We start from the raw sequence: 12669 nt of genomic DNA on the forward strand, positions 1-12669 counted from the left end.
GCATTTTTATTACACAGCAAAACAATCAAACTATTTGCCTAACACAAAGCTTAACTTGTTTGTTGTTGTTCACACTTATGAATTTTCAATCAACACGAAAATTTTGATTTGTTAATGAAACATGACTCCTGATAAGTTTTAAGCTATACATAAAAAAGTGTGATATAAAAAGCTTATTTATGCATTAATCTGGACATTTGTTTAAATAAATGGCTTTACGGTTGGGATATATGATCTTCATTCAACTAAACGGATTATGCGATTAACCGGCTTCGTCCTTATGTGGAATTATAAGTTTGGTTTTTCTTGCTCTTTTTAACAAGGATTACATAGCTGGTCTTCTTCACTGATGCACACTTGGTAGAAACAATGCACGAACACATTTTGCTGATGGTTCAGCTCACGGCTAATGTTGGCCGTTATTCTCACCATTCCTCCAGTATCGTTTACGGTGGTTCCCCTCACGGGACAGCTGAGAAATGAATTTTGTCCATTTTTACGGAAAAAAAAACTTTTAACAAAACACCAGAAAACGACGATTTACACAAATTCAGACTCCTGGTGAAAATATACAAACCTGTCTGTTATCAAATCCATTACACTCGTGGATTCAGGGTCTGCTGTTGATGTCCCCCAGCAGTTAGTTAACTATATGAAAAAATGCAAGTAAGTTCACGCTTGTTACTGGAACAATTGTTACCATGGGCGCCGGCACGTAGGGGCAAGAGGGGGCACTTGACCCCCCTTGGATTTTCAGTGTACCTCAATTTATCATACTTTGTAGCAAACCTAATTAAAGTGGCAGCGCGGGGTTTTGTAACATCGTTTAATGTTTTAACTTTTAGGCAACTCAATTGTAAAAAACACGATTTATGCCTTCATATGTAACAAATTCTTGATGCGGTAAAGTATGAGCCAAAATTTGCCCCCTCTTTCTGCCGGCGCCCATGATTGTTACTGGTTGGTTTTGGTGTTGTGCGTTGTTAGAGTAAGTTATTTTAACCTCTTCAGTGTGGGTCGTATTAAAACACCAGACAAATCCGGTTTATCGCATGGACATTATCTAAAATTTTTGGAAGCAAATAACCGGATTTCGTGTTTAACCGGACGAATTTTTTAGGTTTTACGATATGCAAAAACTGATTATACGTCTATTCGCACATTGGAAAAAAAGGGTATGAGCCCCACAAGTTCTTATTACAGGTCTGTGGCCCGCAGAGCAAAGTTTTCTACTTTTGACCTAAATTAAGGCAAATCCCTTTCAAAATTATATAACGCATTGACCTTACTACACGTCAAAATATACTTTAAAAATAATTGCCTTTTTCAACAACAATGATTTTCATTTCACATACCCGATTCTTGAATTCTGCCGGCGTGGAAACATCTGCGGTGAACTTTGACCCCACCGGGGCGGTTATCGGGTCAATCACGTGACCCTTAGTGCTGACTTGATCCTTTGACGAAATCGTGACGTCAAACTCGAAATCAACGATCACCGGGTCGAGATCAACTGATCAAAGATTTTTACATTTTTGGGGGATTATAAGCGGGCGAATTTTCTCCGGTGAACAATGGATACCGCATAAGTATGGATGCAGAAATCTTGTTTGTACATGTACAGCCTACTTTAGAAGTTGATTTAATAATCGCCTTTCACAGCGCAATTTAAGCTTTAAACCATTCTGTTGAATACGAACAGTTTGCTAATGACTGATCACATAGGGTTGTATAATGAAATGTTTAAATCGAGTTAGTCATCCTCCAAAGATCAAAAACTACAACGAAACTTTCACTACAAACAGCATTAGCTTTTCAGCAAAAAATGTGAAACAAAGCAAATAAGTTATTTTTTACTTGTTATAACTTCGGGGCCAATTACAGCTGCCGGTCCACTTTGCAAACTTCCACCAACCCCGGTTATGTTGCAAAATGGCGGGTCCCAACCCACATCGCAATGACAGTCTCCCAAATCGTTGCAAACCTATGGAAATTAGGTTTAGGTGAGCTGTATTAAACGTCTATGCAGAAATCCGTCAGAAAATCAAATATGTGTTATAACTTATAAGTCGATTTTGAACAATACCACCTCAAGATTTAGTGGCAGTATTTTATGAACTGCAGTAGCACCAATGGTATGCTGAAAGGGTCCGGAATGCTCACAATATTTCAATCAATAAATTGTTTTGATTTTTTACTAGCGAACGCAAATTTAAAAATGAAAAGAAAATATTTTGACTCATTGATGTTTTTATGTTAGAAAGCCTTCAATTTTGTTTTTATTTCTATGTCTCGGTTAAAACTAGGTAAAAACTGCGCGACATTATTGACAAAAAATGGATCGTTCCAGCAAGAAAATTATTGTACACTTATTTCTGAAAAAAAAAAACATTTGGTAACTTACGCCACGATTACTGCACATATCAGAACACATCGTTTCACTCAACACAGCAGTACACTTTGTGTTGCGGCAAACCTGTAAAAAATTCGACTTACAACCAATCAATACTTTATGTGTTTGCTGACAACAGATAAATATGATAACAAACGTTTTTTTTTAAAATCTTTTCGGACCTATACTGTTAATTACGTTTTAAATTCAGGCGTGCCTCTGAATTTTAAAAGTGTGGGTGAAAAAAAGCTGTTTCTCTACACCAGGGGTGGGCAACCTGCGGCCCTTGATTAAACGTAGTGCGGCCCGCAGATACGCTTGGATTTCAAATGTACTGGCAAACGAGTCCATCTATTGTAAATTTTTGAGCAGATTAATGCGCCTGATGCTGGTTTTCTGCCACCTGGCAATTTGTGGCTGTAACCAAATGCGAATTTTACTTGTAGATACGCATGTTTGGTAAGCAACAAAGAAAAATTACCTTGTGTTATACACGGGTGCCCGCGATCTAATTTTGGCAATTGTATTTGGGCCCACAGCAACAAAGGTTACCCACCCCTGCTCTACACGATTGGGCAACAAACCCACAACAATGTTGTAACAAGCACATTTTTTGTGTTGCCTTTTTTGTGACTTACATTTTAAATCGATGTAAGCCACCGAATTCTAAACGTTTAATCATTGTGGCGTGTGTCGAAAACAGATTTCAATTAAGGACTGAACAAAAATTGGTTAAAACACTACAACAATCCATACCAGACCATCGCCACACCCAGTCCCGTCCAAAATCAACCCATCGAAAGCTACATCGCTGCCTCTTGACCTGAGAGACAGACAGAGTTCACCACCCAAAATCACACGAGTTACAGTCCATCTAATCCGTGACATGACCGGTTCGTGTAAACCTTCAAAATCAGCGAAGGTGCAATGCAATGTTCCGCAGTATTTGTTGCTGGAATTGGAAAACGTGATTAGCGTAAAGTACGTGGTATACATATTTATGGCAGAGTTAATATCTGGTTGGACTGTGCTAAGTTAGTCAACAGCCCCGATTCAAAGGACTAAGTAAATTATCTACTAAAAAAATATACTAACACCATACCTCACGGCAGACTCACATTTAGCTAATTTACGATAGGTGGCGCAAAAAGCATTGTAGCCATTTAAAACGGCATAACTCTAAAAATGTTCACGGTTAGGGCTATCAGGGTCGGGGTAAGGTATTAGCACTCAAAATTAATAAACTAGCAACATAACTTAGTTTCTAATGTAACATTTTCAAAAACTTACATCCTATCCCTACCCCTATTAAGCTGCAAAATAAATAATTCAGTTCTTTGCGCCACCTATCGAAAATTAGCTAAATGTGGGTCTGACTTGTGGTATGGTGTTAGTGGCTCTACTAAGTAACTTAAATAGCAAACGTACCTTTCTGAACACCGTCTGTTTTTACCAGTAATATCTCTACCACAATTCCCAAAAGGTCGTCCAAATGTGTTGATTGAATAACAATCTTCCGAAGCTTCAAATGCATCTGTTGAAAGTCGGTAATCATTTAATTGCACAACAATAGCTTTTTCGGTTTATGCCAGGAGCCACGATCCAGTATGTCTATGTTCACACATACATACATGTAGGCCAGTGTTTCCCAACCTATGGGTCGCGACCCAAAGTTGGGTCGCCTGTAAATTCTGTTGGGTCGCCAGCTTTTGTGAAAATTAGAGCATCTACGTTTCGTAGCGTTATTTTGTTATTTCCCAAGGCTATGAATTGTTTCCCAATCACAATTTCATGACTATTTGGCGTGATAGTGAATTATTCTGTTTGTGACGTCATAATGTTTGTGTGAGATCACTGTTAAGCGTTGTCTGGCTCATAATACTTTGCACCAGCTCTAAAGTTGGCGGAAAAACGAATAGTTGTTGTTTTGATGTTTTTTATTTTTCAAACTAGCGTAGTAATTTTCGAAAAACTTTCCTGATTTACAAACATAAATACAACCCAAATAGTAAGAATGCATATCCATGGGTCGCGAGAAGCCACAAAACAAAATTTTGGTAAGCATTTGGGTCGCGACAAAAAAGGTTGGGAACCACTGATGTAGGCTACACAGCGGAGTTCAAATCAAAATATTGAGATGGTAAATAATAGCTGAGGCAGATGCTATTTAAATAAGATACCGATACACTTTGTTTTGCTGTTTTATTATTTTAGTTTCTACCTGGGCCCCAGAATTCCTTGCAAAGTAAATCCCTGGACAAGCACAATCCTCCAAGGCAAGTACCTCTCGAACATTTAGTTCCTTCCAGCACAAATCGATCCTCAGGACACTGAAGCACAAATGAACGTCACACTTTAGGTCAGAAAGCCCATAGGTCGCTTTTAAGTTTTTAAACTTTTTTATCATGTTTCCCAATAGCCACTTTTTAAGATAACAACTTGGGTTTCAGATTAGGTTTGCAAGGGGGTGCCCGAACTCGAAAGTCTGGGTAGAGCTACTAACACAGGAACTCACAGCACACACGGTTTGCTAAATACCGATGGAGGGCGTAAAGAGCGCAGTAAAAAAAAACAGTGCAAATGGAATAGGGTTAGGGACTAAATTTAACAAAAACAACGATGTTTTTAGGTTAATTTTGTTCTTATTATTAAAACCTCAGGCTAACCTCTAAAAGCCCTAACCGTCAGCATTTTCTTTTCACGGGGTTCGAACCCAAGACACTCCCGGGGACGAATCCCGATCAAGGTTTTTTATTTTATGTCTGTATGTGGGTCAGGCGCGCCAGACCATTCGGCCAAGTCCCTGCCCAAACGTTTACACAAACTGCATTTAAAATATTTGAGTGCGACACCCACCGGAATTTAGCAAACCTGCGTGCAATGAGTTCCTGTGTTAGTTATTTTACCGAAAGTATGAGGCCAAAACTTGGCCAGAATCCGGTTTATAGAAAGTTTTAAAGTATTTAAACAGACCCGAACCTGGCCCGACTTACAACTGTGATACAAAAAATAACCTTAACCTACCTGTCCTGATTTTCCAGTGCAATATTCAGGTAAATCACATTCATTCATTTCGCTTGCTCGACATTCAGTTGCTTCCGTTATTAGCTGGCATCCATCATCACAACACAAATCTTCGTAACACTCAGCAAATTCAAACAAAGTGCATGTACTGGCATTGCAACATTTGCTAGAAAAATGTTTGATCGGTTGCAATCAGTAGGTATTATTAAAAGCGAATTTTAACACCCTTGAAATTTAAATGAAAATGTTACAGCTAAGATACAAACATTCATGATTGGGATCAGCCCTAAAGCGTTTATACATCTAGACCAGCGATAACGACATACAAGTCGGTCTCGCAGACATTACCACATCTGGAGAGGAATAGGTACAAAAAGCTAGCCTTTGGTGGAAATCGAACCCACGACAAAAGCATATGAATCTATTTGAAAGGAAGTTAAACAGTAGCAAAGGATACTAAACAAAGTTGTGAGAGAAACAAATCCTGAAACAATCAAATAGTCGGGCGTGAAAACTAAATTAGAAAAAAAGAAATTTTTTTTTTAGAAAATTTTTCTATAAAAACTAACAAATGTCTTAATTTTTCTTTCGGTTGGTTTGAAATTATCAATGATGCAGACATAAGAGTTTAACGAAAACCAAAACGCTAATTTGAAAAACCTAACAATTGGAAATTATAAGCTGTTGTAAGTAACCTACAGTTATAAGACCTACCTATAAATTTTATCTACAGCTAAACAACTATTAACCAAAACTAATAAGTTGCAAACTTTCTAAACCTTTAAGTTTAAATTATAAATTAGGACCATTACAGAGTTTCCTTACTCACATTTGGACGGGTCGTCGATTTACAAGTTTTCAGCAGCCTTTCGATAGCTGAGTACCGTACTTTAATGAATACGTTTATCGTTTCTGAATTGTGAATTCTTGCAACCAGAAATTGCTACTTGACAATTACGCTAGCTCTAAAATTAGCGGTGGGACTTGATATCAGAGGTGGAATTCATTTTTTTTGTCAGCATGTTCTGTCACATACGTCATATTTTTCAGTCGGTTCTGTTACAAAAAATCCATTTACAGTAACCAAGAATGCTAACCGGTTCGCTGATCTCATAAAATTTCGTGAGACGGTTCTATAGAGTCCCACCACTGCTCTAAACCTACAAGTATGCTACCTTTTGCAGCTTTCTGGTGTTCCACAATCACACTCCTCTCCCATTTCAATAATCTCGTTGCCACAACTTGGATCTGTGATTATCCGATGTGCGTCAGGGAGGTCAAGCAAACATGAGTGTTGATGGTCTTGCAGAAAAGCCTGAAGCTCGTTGATGCTGCAATCCGACCAAGTTGTTTGTCTGACGAATCAAATAAGGAAGAACGTTATATCCCAAGATTCAGAGTCACATTCACAAATTCACAATTTTATCGGGTTATACATAATAAAATAGACGGTAGAGCTACTAACACGGTGCCTCCTGGGTGATCCAAAAGTTCCTAATTTTTAAAACGGTATATCTCAAAAAATGCTTACGGTTAGGGCTATTAGGGTCGGGGTAAGGTATTAGCATTTAAAATTCAATAAAACTAACCCCAAAAATTAGTTACTAATGTAAAAAATTTAAACATTTGCATCCTAAACCAACCCTCTTTAGCCGCTAAATAAATAATTCAGCTCTTTACGCCACCTATCGAAAATTAAGCACTTTTGGATCACCCCGGAGACACAGTGTTAGTAGCTATACCAAAATAAACACACAATGAAGGCTTGAAACAAAAAATGAAAATCTGTTTTTTGAAACAGAAACAAAACAGAAAAAGCACTTGGAGCGAATGGTTAGCTGATTTTTATATTTTTTTATGTTCTAAAAATTTAAATGTTTGTAAAGGGCCGAGGTTATTTATTAAATATTTCTTGCCAATTTAACTTATTGTGAAACATGATATGGCTTTCTAATCCTATCTCATCACCCAAAAGGTTTGTGGACATGAACAAAAAAGGAAACTGTAAATAAGCAAAACGGAAAATTTTCATGTAAAAATCTTTCTATTTTTTCACCCGTTGAAAAAAGTTCCCATAACACAACCAAGGTCATTGGTACAGTTGCATCCCATGATGTCATCGTGAATCATACCTAAATTGTGACCGAGTTCATGAGTCATCGTGAGTGCTACGTCCGGTTCGTGACTCGTGAAATCCTGTGAAAATCGATGCTTGACGTGATTCATTTCCACTGTTAATTATTATTTGTGTTGTTAATTATTCATTTTTTTTTTTTTTTTTGTTAATTTTTGCACTGTTAATTATTTATTTGTGGAAAAAATATGTTTATTTGAAAAATTGCAGTAATGTTTTTGCATCAAACCACAAAAATTTTCCGCCAAAGTGGGGTCGCCCAACGGGCTTCGTGCAGTCAACTAGAAACCGGTTTTTGTAAAATAATACTTTTAAAGAAACGAGTTCCAGAAGCTATTTTTTCACGCAATTTTAAAACCAGTCACTTCGTCTGGTTGCAAAAAAATGGTACGCAAACACGTTCAGCTATGATGAATCCATTCATACTATGGGATCAGCCCTGAAGCGTCTATGTAGACCAGCGATCACGACATACTTATCCGTTAATCATAGTACACCCGGCCTATGAAAAGCGTCATGTCGAATCAATCCAATCTCCCAAGCATTCCAATATGTCAAAGCACAGGCGAGAAAAATCTAGCTAGCGGTGGAATGTGAACCCGTGCCTTAAAATAAAGGAATGCTTGGAAGACCGGCGTGATTTGGTGTAACGCCAAACATGTTTACTAATCTCAGACAACTTTTATACCGGCTTATATAATAACTGCGTTGTGAACCCGTTTTCATTCAAGTACATCGATTTCTTGTAATTGAAACCTAAAGCTGGAATCACCCAGTCCGTTGCTTGGTGGATAATGCGCCTTATAGCAATAGATGTAAGTTCAGAAAAAAAAACACTTAGTCGTTCACCCTTATTTTCAACAATTACTAGTCAAATATATACCTGCTACAAGTAAAAAAAACAACAGACCTGAGCTGTTGTGGGATGCACAAAGTATTTCCTGCAAACAAGAAGTTGCTGAAACAGATTGTTTCTGGCCAAAATATTCCATATGGTATATCTTAGCTTGTACCAATGCAAAGATTTGTTCAAAAACGTTTGTTTCGTTGCATATAAAAACTATTTTTTCGGTTGCCCATTTTTTTTTGTTTTAAGTCGATGGCAACCCTGCTTATAGCAATAGATGTTTTGGGTGAACGACTAAGTGTTTTTTTCTGAACTTACATCTACATCCATTTCTTGTTACACTTTACCGCGCGAAGCTGGTTCGAAAACTATTTTAAGTGTTTAAACAAACGCCACTCAAGAAAATCAGCAATGTACCCGAACTACTGCGACAGAATGGGACGAACACATCCCATCAATATAAGCCGTTCCAACTAAGATGGAGGCTGAAGCTTGATTGATGATCAACTGTGCATTGTCCGTCTGTATCCATGGATCCTCAGGGTCGACTGAATTTCGCAATTTTCGTCGTCTGTACATATTGAAGTTATCTAGAGTCTGAAACACACAGCGTTCCAAAATCACACTTTATATTGCGTGCTTGGATTTTACGTTGTTTTGCATATTACAAAAAGCAACAATTACGCCAAATCAAGGAAACTATATTCCGAACAAGGTAACGAAAACAGAAAACCTAAATTTAAACTAAATGAACAAATTTGTATTTCTCAATTATTTCAGACTTTAGACAGTTTGAAAACCTTTAAAAATCTTTATTGTAAAATTATATCAATTAGAAACCAACTTACATCAACATTTGGACCACGTATTTTGATCATGTCCATCTCACTCCAAATTTCGATGTGATATAAAACCACCCGAATTCCAATTTGTTTCACCACACTGTCCAGTACGTTCGCCATCGTGATAAAGCGGGCTACTACGGTTGAAATGTTTGCACCTTGGGCCAAGTGCTGACGGAAACGGAACAACATGTTTGTGTACATTAAAGCGCATAATATTTAAGATGTTTTTTAAAGCAAGCTTAAACAGCTAATGCTATTTAAACCAGTGGTCTTCAACCGGGGTTCTTTGCAACACTCACAGGGGTTCTGTGAAGTCTAAAGGTTCTACAGGGGTTCCCCAAAGGTTTGTTGCTAGACCTGACCTTATGTCAAACAGCCCTAAAACGCCTTGTTCAAGACCAATTGTCTATTGTTGTATATTGTGTTTGTTGTCTTGGTCTTTCCTGAGGCTTCACTGTATAGACTTGTCAATCAAACTTTCGGGCCTAAACGGGCTTCTCAAAAACGATTCGGGTTCGGGCCGGGTTTCGGGCTAGTGCTTTCGAGTTCGGGCCGGATTCGGGCTGGGTGTAGATTCACCAGAAACACCCACTAAAAGCCATTTTCTTTTATGTCTGCATTGAGGTTTATCACGATTAGGGATTCTTGTTTGCTCCGTTCGACCTGTTTAACGCCGAAATTAGTACCGAATTTCAACATGAGATTGCCATTTACATTTTTAAGGGGGCCACAGGACCTACAGGGTTACTTGAAGGGAGCCACGAGACCCAAAAGCTACTTTTAGGGGGCCACGGTCCACGAAAGGTTGATAACCACTGGACTAGACTCTCCTAACGAAGACTATATTCGAGTATGTTAGTTATTGTTTAGGATTGTCGTGGTTAGAATTTCTTTTTTTGCGAAGAACCATAATTTAGGTTAGGGTAAAAAATGTACTTTAAATGTTATTTACCTCTGACCTATCGCAAACGAGAAGAAGTTCGACAAACAAGAATTCATTCTCTGAACTGCGTGGCTTTCTTTCTGCAGAAAAGACCGGTTATACTTATAGGCAAGCACAATACAGAATATAAATAGAGGATAAAATCTAAAAAAGATCTGGTTTTTACGTAACAGGTATAGGTTTCCATGGAATCATTACTTTTAAATTTTTTATGGTGTTTTGATTTTTTTCTGACAAACGGTACAACATCATGTTTCATCGCTGTAAACTCTTTATCCACCGTCTTTAGTACGTAAGAATTAGGTTTATTGCTTCCATCCGCATGGGAAGGTGACAACACAAGGCTCCGACTGTTTACTGTAATTATCCCTCTGTGAAATACAAAGCACAAAACAGGATAAAATGCGGTTATGCTTTTGTATTGGACTTTGAGTTTCCGCCTTTAGTTTAAAGTTATGTGTTGGAAGGTCAGTATACTTTAATGATCAAATGCCGTAATCATGTCATATCTGCAGATACCTTTGACAACGTCTTAGTAAGGTTACAAACATGTATATGTGCTAATGCTTGTTTACTTACCTTATGTCGTTGCAAAGATTCAAAGCCACTGAGGTGTTTTCACAATGCTCTACAGACCCCTGATAGTTACAATCAATAGCGGCATGTTTTGTCTGCCAAAACATTATTCATGTTTAATTTTAACATCACATACATTTTATAATATAGTCCAGATGTCAAGTTTTAACTATTACCTTGAGGAACAAGCCTGGAAAAATAGTAATAACCAGAACACAGCCAACGAATGTCTTTTATCACCAGTTTGCTTACACAAGACCATGCAAGCTCCAGTGTTAATGTGCGAAACTATTTGTTTCAAAAACAATATTCATGTTTAATATGAACAACACAGACTTTATACATTCTCAGTTTCAATTCGGCAGTTGTAGGTTTTAACTATTACCGCTTGTGCAAAACCATGTAGTGTTTAAATGCGAAACTGTTTGTTTTTAAAACTTTGAGCTTCTGTGGCAACTTTGTTATCCTTCAGTTTCACCTTTTGACTGAAAATCTGTTTTCCCGCCGAAAAGTGTGATGTGGAAAACTTCGGCGAAACAATACTCTTAATCCGATGCATCAGGAGTGTAAAATCATTTTCTTGGTTCGCAATAACCACTTTTTCCGTTTGTTGAAGCGGCTGATAGGCCTGTAGGCAAAACAAACATTTACAAACGAATAACATAAGATACTACAACCTAAAACTATAAAAAATCTGCAAAGTTGTAGGTCTTTTGAAAAACCAAGGCCGAATAGACCTGAAAGTTTATAAAATTGCAGCCCTAATAAACAAAGGAAGCCCAAACCGGCCGGTCTAATTTAGAACACTGTATTGCACAGTTACACTATGATTAAAACCAATAAAAATCTCATGGGTTCTCAAAGCAGATTAATATGCTCCCCTGGGAGGATTTAAAGCCTGTAAGTAAGCACTGTCAAATAAACAAGCGAATATGTTGGTGCTAGCATTATGAGCATAAATCGTTTATTGGTTTACGCTTTGTTGGTTGTTTCGTTTCTTGCTGATTAAATGTGTAAGCTGAAATATAAGGCATCCCGGTTTATTAACATCGCGCATTGCGATTTGTTAAGCATTTCTGGGTATAGCCTACAAATCTAGCAAAAACTAGCAAAAACAAGCTCGACTGTGGTGGCTGTTGCACAAAATTAAATAAACTCACCCGATGTCTTGATATGGAGACAGTTACATGTCGGTTTTGCTTGAGGTGGGAAAATAGTTCAGTTGGGCATTCTTGTGCAGAAGCAAAACCTGTAGCAAAACGAAGTATAGACGAGCTTATGAGCTTATAGGCTATATATCCAATTAGCACGGTTATTGCACAAAACAGCCTATTTGACTATATCGTTCATCATGCACTCATTGCAAACGCAAGTAATGGACATTCAGGCAAGTCAAAATGCTTTAGCTAACTCGTAACTTTCAAAACATATGTTACAGGAAAATATTACCTACAGTTTAATATGTTAATTTTGTATTTCTGAGCTGAACAAGGTTATGCAATGACGGTAATTACAATTTGTTGCAGCCTGTAGATTAAACTTAAGTAAACTTAAATCCATTGGCTCAGATAAACTTACAAAGAAAAGCAGCCAAAAGAGACAACCGATAGTTGAAATAGGACGCCATCACTCAAACGAGATATCCTGCTTAACTGCTGTATATTGCAATAAAATTTAGTCCACCAGACAAACGGATATGATAAGATATGTGAATAACGTAATGGCAAATTAGCAATCATGTTTTCTGAATAAATAAATTTGTATTTATATTTACGTGGCATTTAGTATGTTTTCTATGCCAAGCTACGTCTTTAGGTAATTACCCTAATTGTAAGAAAAAAAGGGTAGAGACTTTAACACCAAAAACTAGCGGCACTGGAGTCCGGTTCACTTTAGGTCAAGAAGGTA

The 12669-nt window shown here is 37.6% G+C and overlaps 1 protein-coding gene across 1 annotated transcript; it reads right to left on the bottom strand.

Moving 5' to 3' along the window:
- Positions 1-12: 12 nt before the first annotated feature.
- Positions 13-12388, bottom strand: LOC145211313 (zinc metalloproteinase-disintegrin-like jararhagin). The gene is made up of 19 exons (XM_080080034.1): positions 12340-12388; positions 11922-12010; positions 11240-11389; positions 10765-10856; positions 10384-10556; positions 10195-10265; positions 9246-9410; positions 8815-8994; positions 7473-7612; positions 6592-6771; positions 5417-5582; positions 4614-4722; positions 3821-3926; positions 3149-3344; positions 2405-2476; positions 1858-1984; positions 1356-1513; positions 578-648; positions 13-472 (listed from the first exon to the last, which is right to left on the bottom strand). The coding sequence occupies exons 1-19, from the start codon at positions 12386-12388 to the stop codon at positions 316-318; spliced, it is 2451 nt and encodes an 816-aa protein (XP_079936160.1). The 3' UTR covers positions 13-315.
- Between the last annotated feature and the right edge of the window lie 281 nt (positions 12389-12669).

The sequence above is a fragment of the Phallusia mammillata genome, chromosome 1, assembly GCF_965637545.1.
Source record: "Phallusia mammillata chromosome 1, kaPhaMamm4.hap1.1, whole genome shotgun sequence".
Classification (NCBI taxonomy): Eukaryota; Metazoa; Chordata; class Ascidiacea; order Phlebobranchia; family Ascidiidae; genus Phallusia; species Phallusia mammillata.